Genomic DNA, 26,502 nt, shown 5'->3' with positions numbered 1-26,502 from the left:
AGCCTTTACAAGGCATTCCTCAAAATATTTGAATGAGCCAGAAACAACAATACCATGCACCCACTAGTGGTCGAGGGCTGCCGAGTGGCGCAGTGGGCTAAGGCACCGAATGTCAGTGCTAGAGGCGTCACTACAGACCCTGGTTCAATTCCAGGCTGTATCACAACCGGTCGTGATTGGGAGTCCCATAGGGCGGCGCACAATTGGCCCAGCGTCGTCCGGGTCAGGCTTGGCCGGGGTAGGCCGTCATGGTAAATAAGAATTTGTTCTTAACTGACTTGCCTAGTTAAAGGTTTTTAAAAAATAAAGGGGTTTTGGTGCACCAAAGATATGGTACGGTACTGTATTCTGTGTGGTGAAATTACAGTAACATTTGAAATACAGCAATTCTTTCCTAGCCCATAACATTTTCCCACAATGCGCCATAATGTACAGTATGTTGCCGTAAAACTTTGAGTATTTTAATATTGATAATACCTCCGATTACTGTACAATTTTTCATTACAGTGTAGCAGCAAAGTTTCAAGTGTAACACCGCAAATGTCCCATTTCTTAGTATGTGTACGCAAAAATTACATTTAATAAAATGGGAGTAGTACACTATGATGGCTAGTTATTTGATTATTATTTTCATGAGTAATGAAATTTGATGATGTTAACATGGAGTTTTGTTCATACTACTTTATGGGTTATTAAGTGCTATGACTTTGGCAATGGAACCTGATTAAAATTATGCAAGCTGTAGTTTTACATTTACAAAAGACAAACAATTGTGAAATCCCTTAGGAAAAAAATGTATAATCAAAACACGGTCAAAAACGTTTTGATGAAAGGAATCTAACGTTTCGGACCACACTCCACCTTCCTCAGACATTGAATTACTAGTGTCAAGCGTGCAGCTCCTTCAGTCCTTCATATGAAAGCAATTTGAATCTGTCTGTTCATTTTACTATCAGGCTATGCAGGTAGTATAAAGATCTGTACTGCACCTGCTGTGAACTGGGTCGTGTTCATTAGGGCACGAAACAGAAAACGTTTCAAATCGATTTGCAACGGAAAAAGACAATTTCCTATTGGACACTGTTTCAGTTTGTTGACTTCCATTTGGTGCCTAATGAACACAACCCTGGTATCTGTGTAAAAGCGAGCCTGCCTTCCCTGTTCCCTTTTGAGTTAATGAATGCTGAAGACGCAACATTTCACACTGAGGGCAAAGTTGCATCAATGTTCCATCAATGTTTCAGCAACCATGAGTGTGTTGAATGGGGGCTCTACTGGGTCTGGGCGGGTCGGTTCTTCCGCTCCTGCCAATCRTTCTTCCTCAGGCTTAGTTCTGCCTCAGTGAAGGCTGCTGGGCCCCAGTTAGTGATATTCTGAGGCCCCTTTGAACCTGAGAAAACAAAAATCATAAAGGTCTTTCACATCACTGCAGACAAAGGAAAGGAAATGAGGAGGGGAAGCCACTTTAGATTATTGAGATGCGCCCAGGCCACAGATGGTGAGAAAGAAAAATACCAGAACAGGACAGAGCGGAAATATAGCTAAATGAAGAGAGTATTGATAAAAGGAGGAGAGAGGGAAAGTGCGCAGTAATATAGTGTTGTGTTACCTGGTTGAATGAGGCGGACCAATCCCTCATGGTGGGCCACTTTATGTTTCCAGGTCCTGGTGTTGTTCGCTGCGTCCTCCAGTTTCTGCATTACCTCCTGTGACAAACAAAGAAGAGACGATCTCAGTCGATTTGTACAAGTAAGTCATCTCATTTTCAAATTAAGTGGAAGTTGGTTTTTAATACTGAAACAGGACAACCCACGGCTCACCTGTAGAACTCTAGTGCCCCCTACAATTGCCGTCTGGTAGTAGTTGCCTAGACACCGCTCTAGCACCCCCTAAACATCTAATTAGGCATTGTTCTAGCACCACAACTCAAGCACCCTAGTTCTAACAGACCCKAAATTAGTCCTACTCCTGAACTGAAAAGCATGCTCAATGAAGAACCTCTGTCGAAAGTACATTTTAGTCCAGAAGCAGGCCGTAAATCTTCAATCCTGGAAACCGACCCTAATACATGTCTCACCTGGTACTGCTCCAGTGCCCCCTGCCTCTCACTCTCTAGTTGCTCCAACTGCAGCATGGCGGCTTGCAGGGCACTTTCCTTGGCCGTTCCCTCCTTCTCCAACTCCTGTTTCTCCGCCTCCGTCTCAGTGATGGTCCTCTGCTGGTGGAGGTGGATCTGCTCCAGCTCAGCCCTCTTGGTCACCTCCTCCTCCAGTAACCTGGAGAGACGTGGACAGAAAGTCCAGGGAACAGATAGTACAGAATGTGTCACATTCAAAACAGGGGAAAAAAGAGATGTGTTGATCAAAAACACAATTACACTGCAAACATAAATCCACCCTAGCATATACGCAACGCACGCACACCCACACAAATGCCCTACTCAGAACACAATGTGAGAAGTGCTGAGCCCAGAGAAGCACAAATGTCAGCAGAGGAAGGAAGGAAGTGTTTCTGTACAAGAGGGACTGTTGCCCACGTGTGTGTATCCCCCTCGTGAATCCATTGGGGGGGGCTTTGTGTGCGTGCGTTTCCCTCTTCCTCACTGACAAACTCCACTTGTCAGACAATTACAGTGACTCAGCCAGAGAGACAATGAAGTCCATCACTGTACATTCATCTCAAGAGTGCATGCGTATATGCCTGCTTTTCTGTGTGTGTGGAGCACTGACCGGGCCTGGAGCCTGCGAACCGTCTCCTCGTCCTGCCTGGCGCCTCTCTCCTCCTCCAGTGCGTCCTCCAGGCGGTGGTACATGTCCTCCAGCTCGCGGACGCGCTGCAGGTACTGCTCCAGCTCAGTGGACTTCTGAGCTACCTGCTCCTCCATCTCCTGTCGCACCTGAGGACCGGCGAGAAGACACTTGTATAAAGAGCCCTACAGGTATCCAAGACTAAATCTAGTGGTGCTCTTGGACCGGACGACCCATTCACTAGGAGTCGGCGCTTAGTAGGCTGTAGCACTCATTTAACTTACTTCAAATGTATTAAAAATACAAAAATACCTATCCCTTTTAAATCACTCATTTAACCCATTGTGTACCACTCACTTCCTTTTCTATCTTAAGCCCACTAATTTCCTATCATTCAGCCCTACCATTCAGGCTATGACAGTTCCTGATTGGAAACACTTGCCACCGCAAATGCCAATCTGTAAAAATMATGTTAATTTTCTTTTTTATAACAGGGGGGGGGGAAAGGACGCAACCCTTGTGGGTACATCCTGAAACAGAGCAGACATTGACTTGAGAGAATAAAATAAATGGAACACCTCATTGATAGATGGTTCTATAAACTGATGTCATTTATAAAGTCTGCCAGTAGGATGTTTGGACTACATGTCAGAGGTTATGAGCTTAAGAGCATAAACAGGGGGATAAAATAACTAGAAAGTTGAAATCCTTTTTCATGGACCCAAGAATTGACTGAATAAATAAAGAGAAGTCTCACTGGGTGCAGTGGGTCCCTGAAAAGCCAGCGTAATGAAATAGTAGCCAACTAAAGGGGTGCGGCCCAATTTGTTGAAGTCAAATAAGTAGCTGGCCACATAGTGTTTAGTAGTCAGCTGTGGGTGTCGCTTACAGTCTAAACAATCTCTCTTTTGGTCACTAAATTGTGTGTAGGTAGGTACCAWTTTCTCCCTCTCAAGGTCCACCCTGTAGCGATCCTGTTGTTCAGTCTGCGTCTGCAGGAGTCTCCTCTCCTCCTCTGCCGCATTGGCCGCCGCCTCCTCCAGTTTCTGACCAATAGCGGAGGGAACAGTCATTACATAATTGAGCATAATTGACGACAGATACACCTGACGCAATGGTAAATCTTAGCACTGGCGGAAGCGCTATAGGTCCAAGGTTGTGTCAGAAATATWTTTTGCCATTTTCACTGCATGAATTATGGGACTGCAGCTGGTGGTAGCGCGAAAGGGCTGGGTTTTGATTAATACAAAAGTTAGAGGCTTGCTCCTCACTGGCCAATCAAAACGTGCTCCATGGCTAAATATGTGGTTGCTTCAAATTGTGTATTTACGGTCTTATGTATTGCGGTGTCATCAACTCCAATCCGAATGTTAGTCCATTATAGCCTAGTTTGTTAAATAGCCTACAGAAACAAAATGTAGGCCATATCCCATCTTTGTTAAATACGTTGAACATGTTTGCATTCCACATTGTTCTACGTTATTGCGGCAGGTAGCCTAGTGGTTAGAGCCGTTGGGCCAGTAACAGAATGGTTGCGAGATCGAATCCCGGAGCTGAGAAGGCAGTTCTGCCCCTGAACAAGGCAGTAAACTCACTGTTCCTAGGATGTCATTGTAAATAAGACTTTGTTCTTAACTGACTTGCCTAGTTAAATAAAGGTTCAATTTAAAAATTAAAAATAAAGAATTGCATGGTTTCAATATGTATAACATAGCATATAGTAGCCACCCTTTGCCTTGATGACAGCTTTGCACACGCTTGGCATTCTCTCAACCAGCTTCATGAGGTAGTCACCTGGAATGCATTTCAATTAACAGGTGTGCCCTGTTAAAAGTAAATTTGTGGAATTTCTTTCCTTCTTAATGCGTTTGAGCAAATCAGTTGTGTTGTGACAAGGTAGGGGTGGTATTCAGAAGATAGCCCTATTTGGTAAAATACCATATTATGGCAAGAACAGCTCAAATAAGTAAAAGAGAAACGACAGTCCATCATAACTTTAAAACATGAAGGTCAGTCAATCCGGAAAATTTCAATAACTTTGAATGTTACTTCAAGTGCAGTCGCAAAAACCATCAAGCGCTATGATGAAACTGGCTCTCATGAGGATCACCACAGGAAAGGAAGACCCCGAGTTACCTCTGCTGCAGAGGATGGGTTCATTAGAGTTACCAGCCTCAGATATTGCAGACCAAAATACAATGCTTCACAGAGTTTAAAGTAACAGACACGTCAATATCAACTGTTCAGAGGAGACTGCGTGAATCAGGCATTCATGGTCAAATTGCTGCAAAGAAACCACTACTAAAGGACACCAATAATAAGAAGAGACTTGCTTGGGCCAAGAAACATGAGCAATGGACATTAGACCGGTGGAAATCTGTCCTTTGGTATGATGAGTCCAAATTTGAGATTGTTGGTTCCAACCGCCGTGTCTTTGTGAGACGCAGAGTAGGTGAACGGATGATCTCTGCATGTGTGATTCCCACCGTGAAGCAGGTGTGATGGTGTCTTTGCTGGTGTCACCTTTCTGTGATTTATTTAGAATTCAAGGCACACTTAACCAGCATGGCTACCATAGCATTCTGCGGCGATACGCCATCTCATCTGGTTTGTGCTTAGTGGGACTATCATTTGTTTTTCAACAGGACAATGATCCCAACACACTCCAGGCTGTGTAGGGTCTATTTGACCAAGAAGGAGAGTGATGGAGTGCTGCATCACATGACCTGGCCTCCACAATCACCCGACCTCAACCCAATTGAGATGTTTGGGATGAGTTGGACTGCAGAGTGAAGGAAAAAGCAGCCAACAAGTGCTCAGCATATGTGGGAACTCCTTCAAGACGGTTGGAAAAGCATTCCTCATGAAGCTGGTTGAGAGAATGCCAAGAGTGAGCAAAGCTGTCATCAAGTCAAAGGGTGGCTACTTTGAAGAATCTCAAATATAAAATAGATCGATTTGTTTAACAGTTTTTTGGTTACTACATAATTCAATGTGTTATTTCATAGTTTTGAGGTCTTCACTATTATTCTACAATGTAGAAAATAGTTTAAAAAATATATTAAAAAATTATAGAAAAACCCTGGAATGAGTAGGTGTGTCCAAACCTTTGACTGGTACCGTATGTAGATGAGATATTTCTCCATTTAATTTTCAAATAAATTTGCAAACATTCCCATCACTTTGTCATGGGGTATTGTGTGTAGATGGGTGAGAAAAAACATATATTGAATCCATTTTTAATTCAGGCTGCAAACAAAATGTGCAATAAGTCAAGGGGTATGAATACTTTCTGAAGGCACTGTTAACTTATAAATGCCTCATGCGCTTAGTTCAACTGTCATACCCAATCAGGACCCAAYACATAACCTTGTTTGTAAACAATGAACATGTAAACCAACACTGTATAGCCTCAAAACATGGTTCAAACTGTCATTTTGATCTCATGGAAGTTCAGTCCTTGCATCCATAGCTCGGTCTATGAATTTGAAYGCGGTTCATTTCTACAGCCCCATCCTTCAGCTGTTCACCAACACAATGGCAGGGCAGGACACTTTTTTCATTGTTTGAACTGCAGATTGTCCCTTCCAACAACTACGTTATTTTAAATTCAACTTGGTTGTTAATTGAATCCGGAGTAAGCCGAACGTCTAGAGCTGCCGACCTGTTGAAGTAGAAATCAAGATTAGTGATCGCTGTTCTGACCTCCAGAAGCCGTTTTCGGTCATAGGAAATGAATGGCGGAGACAAGACGTACAAAATAAGTTGAAATCAACATAAGAACAACAGCAGAATTGTTCAGGACCCTGTAAAACAGCTGCTATCCACGACAGTGCAATCTTCAAAACTGCCGACTAATCCTAATTTGACTCTTTCCGTGCAGCCGTGACTAGTCAATTGACCTAACTRGTTCGTTACTCACTCACTACCGCAGGTTAGTGTGAAGTGACCAACCGATCACAGAATGGCTACCGTGTACAAGTGAACCCAGGGTTAATAAAGGGCGCCGACCCCTCACCCTCCAGTCCTGTGTGTACCACAGACCTGTCCTGGACTGGGGAGTATGAGAGACGGGAACTTGTTGCACCTCAATGGGAGATTGTTGTTCATTCATTATGCATCGAGTACTAGGGGCACAATGAACGTTCAGACACAGGGACATTGTTGCCCCAATAAATCCAATGATTGTCCACAGCTACACTGCATGTGTTACATTGGACAATAACGTTTTATGGTATTGTTGTATGGCTCATTTGAGCTTGTCCAGATGACTAGTCATGGGTCTCATCTATAAGAGCTCTGCTACAATGGGTATTGAAGAGAAGCACTGGTATGTACTGGAACTTAGAGCACCATCTTTCTTACCAATCTCTACAGAAAATAGAGGGCCTGAACATACTGAAGATGAAGTGTTAGTACAGTAACACCGACCAGTGAAATAACATTTCCGAATGTTTTTTCACTCATAACKGGAACTGCTTTGTTAATATAAAATCAGCTCAATACATGTGTTAAAGAGATCAATGGAYTTCAACCAAAACAATGGAAACGCCACGAGGGGGAAAGATTCAGAATCTCCTCATTGCCGCCCATCAAAATCCGCCTACAATTTAAACAACAGTCCATGTGTATGTCACATAATGTTAGGGTAAAAAGTATAATARTAGTATGGATGTCGTCACAAATCAACGGCATTACACTTAAAAAAACGGCTTCAAATACCACCACCAAATTCTATATGGCTAGCTATGCAACCAGCTTATACGAATGGGAGTTAYCATTTTGCGGACATTTTTTCTGAAKCCAAAAAGAACAACTTCTAAATATTATGRAGCGAAAACAACCAAATACAGTCTACCACATTGTGGGCCTGTTAGAACACAAATTATGACGAATTTGACGAATATCCACMTTCTTAGATCCGATTTTTTGAATGGTCGCCAAATGGTCTGCATTCCATTGACCTCTTTACCGCATGTATAGSAGAATARTGCCATCATGRATTTGATTTTAACTGTCCATGTTTTTTGCTGCCGAGTGAAATGAGGAAACATCTAATTTAAGTGACATTTCATCTGTAATTAAAGACCCAACTGAGCAGTGACAATTGGACTTCAACTGTGAATAAACTGCATCAAAAGGCCAGACTGAAAGAACTTTAATCAGTATTAAGAGAGTTGACTGGGAAAATGAGTGAWGTGGAAGTGACAAAAAGCTAAGTGCACACACACACTTCATTCCCCTGAACAGCACAACCCACATTCTCACATTGCGAAACCATTGAGGAAACCAAAAAGTAGGGCTATTCTATTGTTAACATTCAGAAGCACACATGGCACTGAATCTACCTACCACAAACTGTTTCTGTGGGAGGAACTTCACACATMTAAAAAGTTAGTCTTTCAGGTGACCTACATCCTTAAGTAGCACTGTCATTTCACAGGTCTTCTCTTCATTTAAGCGATGACGGAGATGAACCACATTCCCCCCCGACTGTTTTAAATGTGTACCAGCAACTATCCTCGTGACTTCCAGACTAGACTAAGAACAGTGGAGATAGTAGGTGGAAACGGATTCTAATGACTCCATTTGGTAACACTTTACTTGACACCCATAACCATGTCATAACCTGTCATGATATGGTCATAACACTGTCATTACTCATATATTTACACCTGTTGTGACGTGTTATTGTATGGCTGGTTATGACACCTACACAAGAGTGTCAAACCCACATTTATTCCCCCCCATAAAATTCCTCGCCAAGAAGTATCCTTTTGTTGGAAAGTTTGTTTCTAAAATCCTGTTTAATTTTTTTATAAATTCTTTAGTCATATTTTAAATAACTTGTAGAGATATACACTTTATGACACTGTCATGAAGCATTATGACCATCCTGTGTCACTTTACTTGGACTAAGAAAATATACTTTATGACACTGTCAATAAGCATTATGACCATCCTAATCATATAAGCCAGATAGGCCTATCAGGTACATGCCCTTATATCAGTCATCAGTCTTGTCCTGCACCTGAAATCRGCTCCTGCATTCATCAGCAACAGAGCATTGGGGTAGGTGCATGTCTGACATCAATGTGCGAGCAATTACAATGATCATTTTACAGGGTCTAATATATATACATATATATATATACATACATACAATGATAATTTTACAGGGTCTATATACATTTAAATATATAGACCCTGTAAAAGTATAATTGTAATTGCTCACACATTGATATCAGACATGCACCTACCCCAATGCTCTGTTGCTGATGACTAATATATATATATATATATATATATATATATATATATTAGTCAACACAACCAGCCATATATATATATAGTAGGCTGTTATGTAATGGAACGTTTTGCGGGTTTTGATGTGACAGGTTAAAGGAAATACTAATAGCCTGTTATACATTAAAAAGTATTAGTAAATTCATAGTGTGAGGATCTTAAAACATCTAAGGTTAAGAAGATCATGCAGTCAGTATTAGTTGATAGATTGATAACATTTATATAATTCTGTTAAAATCCGTCAAGCATACAAAGGGTACGAATTGTGAGAGGAATGTGTAAACGTTATGTTGATTCCTTTATGTTGTCGTGGATAAAAGTGCTAATCTGTGATCTACTAAATGCTCTTAATCTATGAGCCTGAGATCGATTGCTCTGGTCTCCACTCAAGTTCACGGAGAATTCGCGGTCTTTTTCTCATAGCACTAAACGTTCAATGAGTAAACATTCCGTATCACTATCGTGATTCTTTCTACCCTTTTTCAGGGGTGTAACATTGACACTTATGTAGGTGTCATAACCAGCCATAAATTAACGCAATATACTGTATGTCACAACAGGTCTAAATATATGTGTCATGACAGTGTTAGGACRATATTATAACAGGTTATGACAAGTTATGTCAGCTGTTATGACGTATGACATGGTTATGAAAGTGTCATAATGTGTTATGACGCTGAGTGTCAAGTAAAGTGTTACCTACCATTTTTACACTACCTTAATGTGCTGACTTGGAGTTTTTTTTCCCTTCACATTGTGGATGCATAACTAGGCCAGCACAGGGCAGCTCAACTCTGTAGTTTGAAAAGGTCATAGTAGCAAAGGGAGGACGTTGACCGTTGTGAGTGAGCTCACCTTCCTCATGGCCTCCAGTTCCTGCTGCTTGTTCTCGTTGGCCYTCTGCAGCTCCCTCATCCTGAGCTCTAGCTCCTCCTGCTCCGCTTGCTGTTTCTGCCTCAACTCCCTCCGCTTCTGGCGGGACTCGCGYTGCGGCGCCGGCCGGCCCAGCTTCAGCAGACTGATACACGTCTGGATGGCTGAAATGGAGAAGAGACACCAGACAGGGGTCAGGTCCAAGGCTGGGCCATGTTCAGTATAGGGAAATGTTGTGGAATGTTGCAGARAGAAATGTGATGAGTAAAGCTGATATGACTACTTATTAATCATGTCAGAGAGGCCTGACTATTCTACATAACATATTTCTATCTGAACGTTCCACAATGTTGAGCTCTGCTGAACGTGCCCCTGTACTTATACCCATGAATAAAGTCTGGATGTACAGTCCTATACTTTCCATAATACCAACAGGAGATCAATTGCATGGTGAGAGAATTGAGAACTAGTTACATTACACAACAGGATTCGAAACACAAAAACAATATACATTTGTAATCTATAAATACGGTATGAGCAATGTACAAGWGCTTTCATTTCTGATTAAATACAAATGAAATACGTCCACTTCCTACCCTGTATCCATTCCTGTTTCCTCTTCTTATCCGACGCGCTGATCTCATAGCTTTTGTCGGAGCATTTGACATAGAACAGGCACTTCTTCCCTTCCTTATCCGGTAACGACTGTAAAGACAATTTCATAATTTGTTTTACACTCTTCCACCAACATGCATTTTATAGTTAGGTTAAGGGTTCAAATGAATGTATGAGCATTGGTCGTTGGTGTTTACTGTTGTCGTTTAGTGTTCCTTGCCTCCACACAGCAGTTTCCATCCAGCAGGATGTCACCCTTCTTCTCTGCCAGGTCCTCGCTCACGTAGTAGGATATGGAGTTGGGCTTCAGGAGGAACCAGCGTTCTGTCCAGTTCTTTCTCTTGTGACCCTTTTTCATCATGTAGCCCTGCAGCAAGCGAAAAACAGGAGGCTCAGACAGTTTTGTGTTTCTGTCTTTGTCGGTTTGTGTTAATATCGGTGTTGAAAAACTAGCAGGAGACGTTTCAGTATAATTGCTTAGTTTACCGCCGCACAGCCACCATTTGTAGTGTTGCATTTGAGATTCTAAAATCGTCAATATTCATGTGGTTCCTATAAAAAAGGCGACACTACACTCAGCCAAACATTGTGTTGGTGTGTGGTGTTTAAAAGCTRGATCCATGCTACAGTATTGCTAGTACATAACACTGGTCAACGCCATCCATCGACCATGGACACGTCACATGACGGTAGTTTGGTTGACATCAACATTTGCCAAGGCATGGAGATATAAATGGCTCTGAGGCCGACCTGTTTGAATACGTCAAGGATGAGCTCGTGGAAGACCTCGGTGATGCCCATAGAGAGGGTCTGGCGGTCCATGCCCTTGCTGAAAGTGCCAGTGCCCACCAGGGTGATTATCTCCCAGGCACTCAGGCACTGCTGCTTGGTGCAAAGCTCAAGCTTGTAGTCCTCGAAGCGCTCCTCCACCCAGCTGCCACCCATGGCCTCTGTCAGCTTGCGCAGGAAGTACTCGATCTGAGGGGGGTTGGGAAGAGACACAGGTGAGTACACAGACACACGTCAGCACGCACGGGGGCGCTTATTGTATTATGTAGGTGGGTGGACTTGCACGAATCCTTGGCTTGTGTGAGCCGGAACGGCTCATAGGACAGGAGCAGCGGCTAATTGGGGATCCCAATAAATAATACTACTACTTCAGGTCCTCTCCAAATACTACTGCTGCACCATCGAGAGCGTCCCGAACGGTTGCATTACGGCCTGGTATGGGAATTGCTACGTTCACGACCGCAAGGCCCTCCAGCGGGTGGTGAAGATGGCCCAGTACATTAATGGGACGGTGCTCCCACCCATCCAGGACATCTACTCAAAACGGTGCTTGAGGAAGCCCCGCAGCTACATCAAGGACCCAACACACCCCCAGCCACGAGCCGTTTACGCCCTTACCGTCAGGCAGACGGTGTCGGAGCATGAGGTCTGATACCAACAGGCTCTACCTACAAGCCATCAGAGTGCTGAACACTTGAACTGGACTGACCACATGCTCTGGTTCTCCTCACCTTAGCACACATGCGCTCACGCAGACATCACAACTGCTGCTACCATACTATTATTATGATTTCTAAATAGTGCACAATTTAAAAACACTTGCCCCCCCAAAACATGTGTAAATAAAGTGCCTTCCTGTGTTATACTTATGCTACAATGTTTACTATTCTATTGAACCATTTACTTCATGTTCGTATTCTTATCTTTTATTTCTTATTGTTGTTGCATTGTCGAGCAGCCCCACGCTCTCCTCCATTTACATCAACAACATAACTCAGACAGTAGGAAGCTCTCTCATCCATTTATATGCAGATAATACAGTCTTATACTCAGCTGGCCCCTCCCCGGATTTTGTGTTAAATGCTCTACAACAAAGCTTTCTTAGTGTCCGACATGCTTTCTCTACCTTTAGCCTTGTTCTGAACACCTCCAAAACAAAGGTCATGTGGTTTGGTAAGAAGAATGCCCCTCTTCCCACAGGTGTGATTACTACCTCTGAGGGTTTAGTGCTTGAMGTAGTCACCTCATACAAGTACTTGGGAGTATGGCTAGACGGTACACTGTCCTTCTCTCAGCACATATCAAAGCTGCAGGCTAAAGTTAAATCTAGATTTGGTTTCCTCTATTGTAATCGGTCCTCTTCAACCCAGCTGCTAAACTAACCCTGATTCAGATGACAATCCTACCCATGCTAGATTATGGAGACGTAATTTCTAGATCGGCAGTTAAGGGTGCTCTCGAGTGGCTAGATGTTCTTTCCCATTCGGCCATCAGATTTGCCACCAATGCTCCTTATAGGACACATCACTGCACTCTATACTCATCTGTAAACTGGTCATCTCTGTATACCCATCGCAAGACCCACTGGTTGATGCTTATTTATAAAACCCTATTAGGCCTCACTCCCCCCTATCTGAGATAGCTACTGCAGCCCTCATCCTCCACATACAACACCCGTTCTGCCAGTCACATTTTGTTAAAGGTCCCCAAAGCACATACATCCCTGGGTCACTCCTCTTTTCAGTTTGCTGCAGCTAGCGACGAACGAGCGGCAACAAACACTCAAACTGGACAGTTCTCAATCTCTTCATTCAAAGACTTAAATCACGTCTCTACCTTCTTGCCCTTTGTGCCGTCGTCTGTGCCCAATAGTGTTCGTACCATGTTGTGTTGCTACCATGCTGTTGTCATGTGTTGTTGCCACCCTGTGTTGTTGTCTTAGGTCTGTCTTTATGTAGTGTAGTGTTATGGTGTCTCTCCTGTCGTGATGTGTGTATTGTCCTATATTAATTTATATATWTTTTCTTATCCCAGCCCCCGCAGCAGGACTTTTGGTAGGCCGTCATTGTAAATAATAATTTGTTCTCAACTGACCTGCCTAGTTAAATTAAATTAATAAATAAAAAAACAGGAAGTTGCTAACTTCCTTTTCTGTGAGAGCGGATTGGGAGTGGCGAGGGTGTTTCTCCAAAACTGTATGTAAAACGCAACAGTGGATCAGAACAATAATTCTTTACCCATAACCCACTCCCTTCTTCTGTAGTCCACTGTGACAGAGGTAGAGGTTTCATTGATGTGCACTACGGAGCACGAAAATAACYTTGTATCGTGAGCTTGACTAATTAGCTTTACAACCGATGACTGATTTAGCTGGTAATGATCAACCCAAATGTTGCACAAAGTGAAGTTTGTGTTGGGGCTAAATGTGCCAGCATCAGAGCCCTGGTCATGTTCATTAGGACACGCGCCGAAAATGTTTTAAAACATTTTGCAAAAGAAAACAGAAATMAGCGTTTATTGGACAGTGCCTGGCCGTTTGTCCTTTTCCTTCCGTTGGGTGCCTAATGAACACGACCCCTGTCTAATCTTACCTCCTCAGTGGCTATGGCCAGTGGGTATTTGTCTTCGGACAGGAAGTTGAAGATGCACCAGATCTTGAAGGCGTCMTCATCCGAGATGAGGAGGTGTGTTCTGTTGAGGTTCTTCCGGGCACACAGGGTCCAGCACATTCTGTTAAAATCCTGCCGATTAAAGTTGTCCTGGACCTGAAATCAGGAAACATTTCTCTTATGTCACTTGGCTGGAGACAGGCATTTTTCATATGAGGAAAAKCACAAATTAGACAATAAGCTGGTCCTGTACTCAGGACATCTTCAATGTTATCTTTTTGCCACACTATCATTAATTTAAAAAGTCCAAAAATGGATCTCGAAATCGACAACAGAAAGGGAGGAAAACCCTTGAAAACAGTACAATCAGTGCTGTAGAAGGGAAATGTTTTCTCCCAGCAGTGAATGAACATACACTGGTGTTTCCATGAGAACTATTGGCAAGCTTTCCGCAGAATCATGTAGATTAGGAGCCCCCACAGTGGCACTGGAATAGAAGACTGTTCTAACACAGGACATCCTGACACGACATTTGCATTAACCTCAGCTCACTGAGCCGTTTACACAGATGTAGGACTCACTCAACTGATACATCGGAGCAGTCATGATAAAACACAACAGAGAGATGGGCCTGACATTGATGAGCAGCCATTTAAAAATAGCAAGAGATAACCAGCAGATAAACAAACAGAGATACTATCGAAATGCAAGCTGCATGTGTCTCATCATCATCAGGAGCCTGGACATCTTTAGGAGTGTTTAAAACATCCTCCTTAATGAATAGATGGACATATATCCACAATAATGGCATACATTCATACATTTCTATCATTGTTGATGAATCTGTTGGATAGTTTCACAGTAACACCAGTGAGGTTAGCAGATAGAGGCAGAGGGAGGAGCAGTAGAAAAGTTGTGAAAGTTGGATTGGTATGAACTAGCAGCTCTCTCTTTGTCCTCACAATGTCATGTCATTGCTCGGCTCGTTCTCGCTCCGTACTAGCCGGTCCAGACTGAGGCAGTGGCTCCCTTTCCCTCTACCTCAATCCCTGCCATTCTCCCACTCTCTGCACATCAACAATGGGGGGCTTTGTCACGGCCCCTCCAGCACCCAGCGCTGCCTCTCCACTGCAGATACACGTGTTCATTAGTATTCTCTGCAGTGGAACATCCTAAGTGGTTTACAAACAGTCTTATCACTGTCCTTGGGTCCTCCAGGAAGCTGAAACATCCTATCGTCAAATTATCACAKCACACAGAGATGCCCGTTTATATACTGAAGTCAAAAGGAAAAAAGGAGAGAGGGAACAAATGTAATTGTGAAATTAAATGACAAAAAAAAGGTACATCTATAAAAAATATGATAGCGCCAATGGATTACTCGATCATGAAAGCTGGATTGAAATATGTTGAGGTCTAGGCAAAGGCTATGCCTATGACTGATAAATGGACTGAATTTGAATCATCATACTAACTTTGCAAACAAAGCAGAATGATACAGTGAAAAAAGTCGTCAGCATACTATAAATACAGAATTATACAGAAGCAAGACATGAAAAATTGGGAAATAGTTCTGCCATAGCAGCCTTAAAATGTTGAATACAAGCCTTGAACTATTTTGATGCTCTGATGTTTGTGGAGCCTTGCTTTCTTTCATTCCCCTTTTGACATCAGAGCTTCCAATGAACAATGCATTCCAGGTTTCTACAGGGTTAGTCGGCTAGAAGGAATGATGTGCTCCACAAAGTGAGCGACTGCAGAGGTCCAAATGGGAGAATGGGGAATTCTGTGGAACAGTCAGCGATGGACTTGATTGTCTCTCCGGCTGAGTCATTGTCATTGTCTGACAAGTGGAGTGAGTCAGTGAGGAAGAGTCTCACACACACACACGACCTTTAGGGTGGAGTATCCCTGTGTGGTAGGGTCATAGCCACTTGGGTGGGGGGGGGGGGCTCTTGACATTTGTCTATGTCATATCTCGGTTCCTGAAACCTTTTCTAAGTACTTGAGCAATGAGAACTTGAGGAAGTGACAGAAGAGAATATAGCGCTACATCAGATACGACGTCGATACGATGCTCATTGTATGTAGCAGGGCTTGCAGTTGATAAAMGATTACAAAGGGAGYCCCAGCCGTGAGATGCCCAGTGATGCAGAACTACCAAACGAGMTAAATGCTTTTTATGCTCGCATCGAGGAATAGAACACTGAGTCTTGCGTGAAAGCCCGTTGTTCCGGATGACTGCATGATCTTGCTCTCTGTSGCGAATGTGAGTAAAACTTATAAAAACAGGTTAACACTCGCAAAGCCGTCAAGCCAAACGGAATACCAGTGATGCATTCTCAAAGCATGCACAGATCAGCTGGCAAGTGTCTTCACTGAAATGTCCACTCTCTCCGTGTCCCAGTCTGTAATCCCAATATGTTTCAAACTGACAACCATTGTCCCTGTTCCCAAGAACTCCAAGGTGACCTACCTAAATGACTATGGCCCTGTAGCACTCACATCTGTAATTATGAAGGCTTTGAAAGGCTGGTCATGACACACAACACCATCATCATCCAAGACACCCCGAACCCACTCCAATTCGCATACAGCCCCGACAGATCCACAGATGACGGAATCTCAATTGCACTTCACACTGCCCTCTCCCACCTGGACAAGAGGGGAAATAACTATGTAAGATTGTTGTGTGTGCACGCTTAGTCCCCTCCTGTACTCCCTGTTCACCCACYACTGCGTTGCCACTCACAACTCCAACACCATCAAGATTGCTGACGATACGCCGGTGATAGACCTGATCACTGACGGTGATGAGACAGCCTACAGGGAGGAGGACAGACTTAGCAGCGTGGTGCCAGGACAACAACCTCTCTCGCAACGTCAGTTAGACCAAGGAGATGATTGTGTACTACAGGAGAGCACATTGCTGTAGTGGAGTGGGTCAAGAGTGTCAAGTTCCTTGGCATGCACTTTACATGGTCCACACACACCCACATAMTCGTGAAGAGGGCATGACAGTGCCTCTTCCCACTCAGGAGGCTGAAAAGATTTGACATGTGCCATCGGATCCTCAAACAGTTCTACAGCTGCACCATTGAGAGCATCTTGACTGGCTGCATAACCGCTTGGTATGGAAAATGCACCGCCCTCAACCACAGAGCTACAGAGGGTGGTGTGGACAGCCCAGTACATCACTGGGGCCGAGCTCCCTGCCATCCAGAACCTCTATATCAGGTGGTGTCAGGAAGGCCCCCCCCCCAAAAAAATCACAAGACTCCAGCCACTCTAGCCATAGACTGTTCTCAAACCAACAGGCTCCAAGACAGCAGGCTTATGGCTTGGGGTAGAAGTTAAATATTTAAATAAATGGTTAACCGGACTATCTGCACTGACCCTATGCACAATCACGCCTATACACAAAACTTTAACATAAGTTCTTTCCATGACATACTGTAGACTGAACAGGTGAAACCTATGATCCCTTATTGATGTCACTTGTTATATTCACTTCAAAATCTGTGTAGACGAAGGGGAGGAGACAGGTTAAATAAGGATTTTTTTAAGCCTAGTGTTTAGAGTGTTGGGCTAGTAACCGAAAGGTTGCAAGTTCGAATCCCCGAGCTGACAAGGTACAAATCTGTCGTTCTGCCCCTGAACAAGGCAGTTAACCCACTCTTCCTAGGCCGTCATTGAAAATAAGAATTTGTTCTTAACTGACTTGCCTAGTTAAATAAAGGTTAAATAAAAAATAAATAAAAAGGCTGAATGGGTGAGACAAAAGATTTAATGGTAGTAGGCGACAGGCAAACCGGTTTGTGTCAAGAACTGCAACGCGGTTCTCAAGCTACACACAATACCCCATCAGGACAAAACAAAACATGTTTTTTGAAAAAGAAATAATAATAATTGTATTACAAAACTGAAATATAAGAAGTGTTGTCAATGAGCAGCATTCTCACGTAGGTGTTCCTTTTGTCCAGGTGGGAAAGGGCAGTGTGGAGTGCAATAGAGATTGCGTCATCTGTGGATCTGTTGGGGCATTATGCGAATTGGAGTGGGTCTAGTGTTTCCGGCATGATGGTGTTGATGTGAGCCATGACCAGCCTTTCAAAGCACTTCATGGCTACCGACGTGAGCGCTACGGGGCGGAAATCATTTAGGCAGGTTACTTGCCTAAATTATTTTAGGCAGGTAACTATGGTGGTCTGTTTGAAACATGTAGGTATTACAGACTCGGTCAGGGGGAGGTTGAAAATGTCAGTGAAGACCACCATGTTCCGCATATGCTTTGAGTACACGTCCTGGTAATCCTTCTGGCCCCGCGACTTTGTGAATGTTAACCTGTTTAAAAGTCTTGCTCACATCCACTACGGAGAACATGATCACACAGTCATCTGGAACAGGTGGTGCTCTCATGCATGCTTCAGTGTTGCTTGCCTCGAAGCGAGCATTAAAGGAATTTAGCTCGTCTGGTAGGCTCGCATCACTGGGCAGCTAGAGGCAGGGCTTCCCTTCATAGTCCGTAATATTTTTCAAGCCCTGCCACATCCAACGAGCATCAAAGCCAGTGTAGTAGGATTCAATCTTAGTCCTGTATTGACCCTTTGCCTGTTTGACGGTTCGTCTGAGGGCATAGCGGGACTTTTTATAAGCGTCCAGATTAGTGGTGGCTGAATCATGTTATGGAAATGCTTGTAATTGTTAAGGACTAGGGTGTTTTTCCAGGATAAAAAATGTAACTGCTTTCCACCAGATACCGGGAGATGAATTCACCTTTCAGCAGAACAATAACCTAAAACCCAAGGCCAAATCTACACTGGAGTTGCTTACTAAGAAGACAATGAATGTTCCTGAGTGGCAGAGTTAGCTTTGACTTAAATCTGCTTCAAAATCTATGTCAAGACTTGAAAATGGATGTCTAACAATGATCAACAACTAATTTGACAGAGCTTGAAGAATTCTGAAAAGAATAAATGGGCAAATCCAGGTGTGGAAAGCTGTTAGAACCTTTCCCAGAGAGACTTATCTGTAGTCGCTGCCAAAGGTGATTCTAACATGTATTGGACTCAGGGGGTTGAATACATATCTAATCAAGAGGTTACTCAGGCAAAAATCTTAGTTCAGCTTTAAAAACAAATACAAAAATAAACACAAAAATGTAAAGGTGTTTCATGAGCTAAAATAAAAGATCACAGAAAATTCCCATCCGCACAAAAAGCTTATTTTGCTCAAATATTCTGCACAAATATGTTTACATCCCTGTTAATGAGCATTTCTCCTTTGCCAGTGAAGCTGATTAAACAGCATGATCATTACACAGGTGCACCTTTTGCTGGGGACAATAAGAGGCCACTAAAATATGTGATTTTTTCACACAACACAATGCCACAGATGTCTCAAGTTGAGGGAACGTGCAATTGGCATGCTGACTGCCAGCCCAGGCCRTCCACATCCAGTTTATTCACCCGCAGGATCGTCCAAGGCGGTGCTGAGGAGTATTTATGTCTGTAATAAAGCCATTTTTGGGGAAAAACTCATTCTGATTGGCTGGGCCTGGCTCCCCAGTTGCTGGGCCTGGCTCGCAAGTGGGTGGGCCTATGCCCACCCAGACCCACCCATGGCTGTGCCCTTGACCAGTCATGTGAAATCCATAGATTAGGGCCTAATTAATGTATTTCAATTCACTGAATTCCTTATATGAACTGTAACTCTTAGAAATTGTTGCATGTGGCATTTATATTTGTTCAGTATATTTGAATGTAATATCTTGTTGTTCTTGTTTAAAACTGTTCTTTACTTTGTCATGTATTTGTATGTTTTATGTAGACCCCAGGAGGAGTAGCTGCTGCATGTGCAATCGGTAATGAGGATCCTAATAAAACTACTATATGTGGGGCTCACCTTGTCCAAAATGAACTTGTTCAAGTAGGGCATATAGCCCTGTGTAGAGACGGGGCCTTCGTCGTCATCTTTGAAGTGCTCCTCAAGGGCCACCGGGTCATGGGGGATCCTCATCACAGTGCACAAGTTATGAGAGAGCACCTGCAACGGGGGAAAATTATTATAATATTATTATTTTTTAAATTCATTTTGTCATTGTTTTGTTGGGGGGGGGGGGGGGGGTATACTGGTACCATATACACTGCTCAAAAAATTAAAGGGAACACTTGAACAACACAATGTAACTCCAAGTCAATCACACTTCTGTGAAATCAAACTGTCCACTTAGGAAGCAACACTGATTGACAATAAATGTCACATGCTGTTGTGCAAATGGAATAGACAAAAGGTGGAAATTATAGGCAATTAGCAAGAAATACTGTACCAAACACAACACCTTAATTAGATGACAAAAACATCTAAATGAATTACAAATGTCTTGAGTCAGATTAATTGTGAGGATTTTGAGGAAGTCAAAAAGGCTTCCACTTCTACATTGGTTAATGTTTGTGCCGCATGAGACAAACGTGGAATCTGTCAGGAAACACACCTCAGAAGAGAACTCAGAAGTTCTAGAAAGCAGTTAAAAACATGGAGAATAAACCCACCCCCTCACAGCTGCCCATGTCCCTCCAAGACTGAAATCTCGTTTTTCTAATTAGCAACAGAAGAACAAAACGTGCCAATCGGCGTATTCAGTGGCTCTTTAATTACGTAGCATTTTCTAAAGTCAAACATAACACCTGCATCTGGACACGGWCATTTAAAAAAAATACATGTTTGGCAGAATCGAGAACGAAGATAGTATCGTCATGTTAAGGTTGGTCGAATATTCTTTATGCTACACCAAACAGTACCTAACCTGTAACTCCCAGTAATGGATAGCAAAAATATTTGGTTAAATCCAGTGTAACAATCTGTAGCTAGTTCAGACCATGCCATTATAACCACCCATAAACAACAAGCTAAGCACAAACTTGTTGCTTTTTGTACTGTCTGCATGCTATGTCTCGCTTGTCCTGTTGCTCTGCGTGTGCTCACTGATTGTCTGTATTGTAATTGTTTTTAATAACCTGCCCAGGGACTGCGGTTGAAAATTAGCCGGCTGGCTAAAACCGGCACATTTACTGAAACGTTGATTGATGTGCACTGTCCCTGTAAAAATACAAATTTGAGAGAAAATATCCACAGGAAAGTATTGTTTACCCGATTTTAACCTTTCTGGTAATAACCTTTTTGGCAAGACAGAACCCCCAAAGGTGGTGGAGTGGAAATCTTTACCAAGGAACACATTCAGTGCTCGGTTCTCTCCACAAAGTCTGTCCCCAAACAACTTGATTTGCTGGTTTAAAGCATTAAACTTTTAAATAGCTCTTTGTTGACTTTTCCTTGGTGTTATCGTCCACCATCAGCACCGGCRTGTACCCTAAATGCCCTAAGCTCTCTCCTGGCCKCTTACACTAAGTCTGAATTTGTCCTGCTAGGTGACCTAAACTGGGACATGCTTAAACCACCTGACCAAGTCCAAAAGCAATGGGACTCKCAGAATCTTTCTCAGATTATTACCAATCCCACAAGGTATGACTCCAAACCCATAGAAAAGGCTACTCTCCTTGATGTTATCCTCACAAATAATCCTGATAGGTATCAGTCTGGTGTTGTCTGTAATGACAGCGATCACTGTTTGACGGCGAAAGGCTCGGCACATGCCTAATCAGGCTGACTGGCTCTCGTTCAGGCAAATGAGAAATAAGTGCACTCAYGCTATCCYGAAGGCCAAAGTTAGTTACTTTAAGGAACAGTTCTCTCTATGTGGGTCTAACCAAMAAGTTCTAGAAAGCAGTTAAAAACATGGAGAATAAACCCACCCCCTCACAGCTGCCCATGTCCCTTAATGTTGATGTGGTTGTTACTGACAAGAAGCAAATGGCTGAGCTCTTTAATCACCACTTCATTAAGTTAGGATTCCTATTTGACTCAGCCATGCCTCCTTGCCCGTCCAACATTTCCTCATCTCCTACCATTCTAATGCGACTATCCCTGATGCTTCTCCCTCTTTTCCCCCTGCTCCGCTACAAAGTTTCTCCCTGCAGGCAGTCACTGAGTCCGAGGTGCTAAAGGAGCTTCCTAAACCTGACCCCCAAAAAACATCTGACCCCCTTCTTTTTTTTGAAATTACATTTTTACCCCCTTTTTCTCCCCAGTCGCTAATGCGCGATGAGACAAGGATATCCCTACCGGCCAAACCCTCCCTAACCCAGTCGATGCTGGGCCAATTGTGCGTCGCCCCATGGACCTCCCGGTCGCGGCCGGCTGCGACAGAGCCTGGGCTCGAACACAGAGTCTCTGGTGGCACAGCCTTAGACCACTGCGCCACCCGGGAGGCCAGACCATTTCTTCTAAGGTTGCTGCCCCTATCATCGCCAAGACTGTCTCTCCTGTCTGGGGAGGTTCCCATTGCTCGTAAGGCAGCCACGGTGCATCCTTTATTTAAAGGGCAGAGATCAAGCTGACCCTAACTGTTATAGGTCAATTTCTATTTTGCCCTGTTTATCAAAAGTGTTGGAAAAACTTGGCTTTCTTGATGTCTATAGTATTCTCTTACTGCAACCTTAAAAGGTCCTAAATGATGTAACCATTTCCCTTGATTCTAAGCAATGTTGGGCTGCTATTTTTATTGATTTGGCCAAAGCTTTTGATACTGTAGACCATTCCAATCTAATGGGCCGGATAATGAGTATTGGTGTCTCTGAGGGGTCTTTGGCCTGGTTTGCTAAATACCTCTAACACGGAACCCAAACCGGCTGCACGCGTGCGCCATCGTGCATAAATGTATTTTGTCCCACCACACCAAACGCGATCACGACARGCAGGTTAAAATATCAAAACACACTCTGAACTAGAGGTCGACCGATTATGATTTTTCAACGCCGATACCGATTATTGGAGGACCAAAAAAAGACAAWACCGATTAATCGGCCGATTTTTTWWAAATGTATTTGTAATAATGACAATTACAACAATACTGAATGAACACTTATTTTAACTTAATATAATACATCAATAAAAATCAATTTAGCCTCAAATATTGAATAAATTGGCGCGAGGACTATAAATAATGAAACATGTTCAATTTGGTTAAATAATGCAAAAACAAAGTGTTGAGAAGAAAGTAAAAGTGCAATATGTGCCATGCAAAAAGCTAACGTTTAAGTTCCTTGCTCAGAACACGAGAACATATGAAAGCTGGTGGTTCCTTTAACATGAGACTTCAATATTCCAAGGAAAGAGTTTTAGGTTGTAGTTAATATAGTATTATAGGACTATTCTCTCTATACCATTTGTATTCCATATACTTGACTATGGAGTCTTATAGGCACTTTAGTATTGCCAGTGTAACAGTATAGCTTACGTCCTCTCCTCGCTCCTACCTGGGCTCAAACGAGGAACACATCGACAACAGCCACCCTCGAAGCAAGCGTTACCCATGCAGAGCAAGGGGAACAACTACTCCAAGTCTCAGAGCGAGTGACGTTTTAAACGCTATTAGCGGCGCACCCCGCTAACTAGTAGCCATTTCACATCGGTTACACCAGCCTAATCCGGTAGTGATAGGCTTGAAGTCAAAACAGCGCAATGCTTGAAGCACAGTGAGAGCTGCTGGCAAAACGCACGAAAGTGCTGTTTGAATGAATGCTTACGAGCCTGCTGCTGCCTACCATCGCTCAGTCAGACTGCTCTATCAAATATCAAATCATAGACTTAATTATAACATAATAAACACACAGAAATCACTCATAATGCGTCGAATCCGGGAAACTATCATTTCGAAAACAAAACTTTTATATTATATCGCATATACCCTACGCCAGAGTAACAATAAACGCAATAGAAGTGACACAATTTCACCTGGTTAATATTGCCTGCTACCTGGATTTCTTTTGAGCTTAAATATGCAGGTTTAAAAAATATATACTTCTGGTATTGATTTTAAGAAAGAGCATTGATGTTTATGTTAGGTACACGTTGGAGCAACGACAGACCTTTTTCCGCCAGTGATTATGATTGATTGAATTGTTTTTCTAAGATAAGTTTAATGCTAGCTAGCAACTTACCTTGCTTCTTACTGCATTTGCGTAACAGGCAAGGCTCCTCATGGAGTGCAATGAAGGCAGGTGTTAGAGCGTTGACTAGTTAACTGTAAGGTTGCAAGATTGAATCCCGAGCTGACAAGTAAAAATCTGTCGTTCTGCCCCTGAACAAGGCAGTTAACCACCGTTCCTTGGCCGTCATTGAAAATAAGAATGTGTTCTTTAACTGACTTGCCTAGTTAAATAAAAGGCGGCAGAAAAAAAAAGCAAATCAGTGTCCAAAGAATACGATTTCCGATTGTTATGAAAAACTTGAAAAATCGGCCCTAATAAAATCGGCCATTCCGATTAATCGGCCAACCTTCTACTCTGAACCAATTCCATTAATTTTGGAGACGGGTCGAAAAGCATAAACCTTTATGTTCAAAATACACTCACAGGTGTGATTACTACCTCTGAGGGTTTAGTGCTTGATGTAGTCACCTCATACATGTATTTGGGAGTATGTCTAGACGCGTACACTGTCCTTCTCTCAGCACATTTCAAAGCTGCAGCGCTAAATTAAATCTAGATTTGGTTTCCTCTATTGTAATCGGTCCTCTTCAACCCAGCTTCCAAACTAACCCTGATTCAGATGACAACCRTAACCATGCTAGATTATGGAGACGTAATTTCTAGATCGGCAGTTAAGGGTGCTCTCGAGCGGCTAGATGTTCTTTCCCATTCGGCCATGAGATTTGCCACCAATGCTCCTTATAGGACACATCACTGCACTCTATACTCATCTGTAAACTGGTCATCTCTGTATACCCGTCGCAAGACCCACTGGTTGATGCTTATTTATAAACCCCTATTAGGCCTCACTCCCCCCTATCTGGAATACATACTGCAGCCCTCATCCTCCACATACAACACCTGTTCTGCCAGTCACATTCTGTTAAAGGTCCCCAAAGCATACACATCCCTGGGTCGCTCCTCTTTTCAGTTTTCTGCAGCTAGCGACTGGAAGGAGCTGCAAAAACAACACTCAAACCGGACAGTTCTCTCTTCATTCAAAGACTCAATCATGGACACTCTTGTGGCTACTTCGCATGATGTATTGTTGTCTCTACCTTCTTGCTATTGTATGTGCCCAATCATGTTTGTACCATGTTTTGTGCTGCTACCACATTGTGCTGCRGCCATGTTGTGTTGCTACCATGTTGGTTGTCATGTTGTTGTCTTAGGTCTCACTTTACGTAGTGTTGTGGTGTCTCGTCGTGATGTGTGTTGTCCTTTTTAAATCATACCCCCTGACCCCGCAGGAGGCCTTCTATCATTGTAAATAAGAACTTGTTCTTAAATGACTTGCATAGTTAAATAAAGTTTAAATAAAATGTAAATAAACAATTTCTTTCTAGAGAGCCAGTAGATCGTTTTTAGAYAGCTGGTTCAGGGCACCTAGGTAAAGTTAGTTGTCACGTCTACTCRCGTTCCCCCTCTCTGGCGCTRGTTGTCATCAGTGTTTATTGCAGTGCGCTTGTGGTTAGCCATCTCTTTGAAAATAACTTGTGTGTGAAACATTGTTGCATTTAAAGTGGAACTAAAAGCATTTTAGCAACATTAAATCTTATTAAAATCTGGTTACATACACCCCCAGGAAGAATTACACTTATTTTACATTTTCTGACCAGCGACCACTTAGATTTCATTTTTACATTTTCATAAATTCTTAGAATGTTTAGGAATTACGTATACCAAGGAGTGTGAAAATTATATAGTAATATAGAGTGAGAAAGCAGCCTTGCATTTGGCCAATTAATAGACACTTCAGTAAATACAACCGAATAAAAACATCTGTCTTGTCCAGGACCGGAGTCTACACAGACCGATGCGCTATAGCCAATCAGAGCTACAGTAGGCCTTTATACAAACTAGAGGTCGACCGATTAATCGGAATGGGCGATTAATCAGGGCCGATTTCAAGTTTTCATAACAATCGGAAATCGGTATTTCTGGGCGCCGATTTTCCGTTTTTTTTATTTATTTTTTTACACCTTTATTTAATCTTTATTTAACTAGGCAAGTCAGTTAAGAACACATTCATATTTTCAATGACGGCCTAGGAACGAGGGCAGAACGACAGATTTTTAACCTTGTCAGCTCGGGGGATCAATCTTGCATTGATTACATTGCACTCCACGAGGAGCCTGCCTGTTAGCGAATGCAGTAAGCTAAGGTAAGTTGCTAGCTAGCATTAAACTTCTTATAAAAAAACAATCAATCAATGACTGTCATTGCTCCAATGTGTACTTAACCATAAACATCAATGCCTTTCTTAAAATCAATACACAAGTATATATTTTTAAACCTGCATATTTAGCTAAAAGAAATCCAGGTTAGCAGGCAATATTAACCAGGTGAAATTGTGTCATTTCTCTTGCGTTCATTGCACGCAGAGTCAGGGTATATGCAACAGTTTGGGCCGCCTGGCTCTTTGCGAACTAATTTGCCAGAACTCTACGTAATTATGACAACATTGAAGGTTGT

At 42.8% G+C, this 26,502-nt stretch overlaps 1 protein-coding gene across 1 annotated transcript in view; it reads right to left on the bottom strand.

The window, feature by feature from the left end:
- Positions 1 to 447: 447 nt before the first annotated feature.
- swap70b (switching B cell complex subunit SWAP70b) overlaps positions 448 to 26,502 on the bottom strand; it is a 32,219-nt gene continuing 6,164 nt past the window's right edge. The window contains exons 2-12 of the mRNA XM_023984977.2: positions 19,844 to 19,984; positions 13,922 to 14,095; positions 11,292 to 11,519; positions 10,762 to 10,908; positions 10,523 to 10,631; positions 9,909 to 10,090; positions 3,686 to 3,793; positions 2,730 to 2,896; positions 2,078 to 2,276; positions 1,610 to 1,706; positions 448 to 1,390 (exon numbers count right to left, since the gene is read on the bottom strand). Of these exons, the coding sequence (XP_023840745.1) occupies positions 1,272 to 1,390; positions 1,610 to 1,706; positions 2,078 to 2,276; positions 2,730 to 2,896; positions 3,686 to 3,793; positions 9,909 to 10,090; positions 10,523 to 10,631; positions 10,762 to 10,908; positions 11,292 to 11,519; positions 13,922 to 14,095; positions 19,844 to 19,984 (1,671 nt within the window). The 3' untranslated portion in view covers positions 448 to 1,271. The remainder of the gene's footprint in view (positions 1,391 to 1,609; positions 1,707 to 2,077; positions 2,277 to 2,729; positions 2,897 to 3,685; positions 3,794 to 9,908; positions 10,091 to 10,522; positions 10,632 to 10,761; positions 10,909 to 11,291; positions 11,520 to 13,921; positions 14,096 to 19,843; positions 19,985 to 26,502) is intronic.

Source organism: Salvelinus sp. IW2-2015, linkage group LG4q.1:29 (assembly GCF_002910315.2).
Source record: "Salvelinus sp. IW2-2015 linkage group LG4q.1:29, ASM291031v2, whole genome shotgun sequence".
Classification (NCBI taxonomy): Eukaryota; Metazoa; Chordata; class Actinopteri; order Salmoniformes; family Salmonidae; genus Salvelinus; species Salvelinus sp. IW2-2015.
Note: the sequence above shows the minus strand (reverse complement) of the source record. Positions and strands in the feature narration are given on the sequence as shown.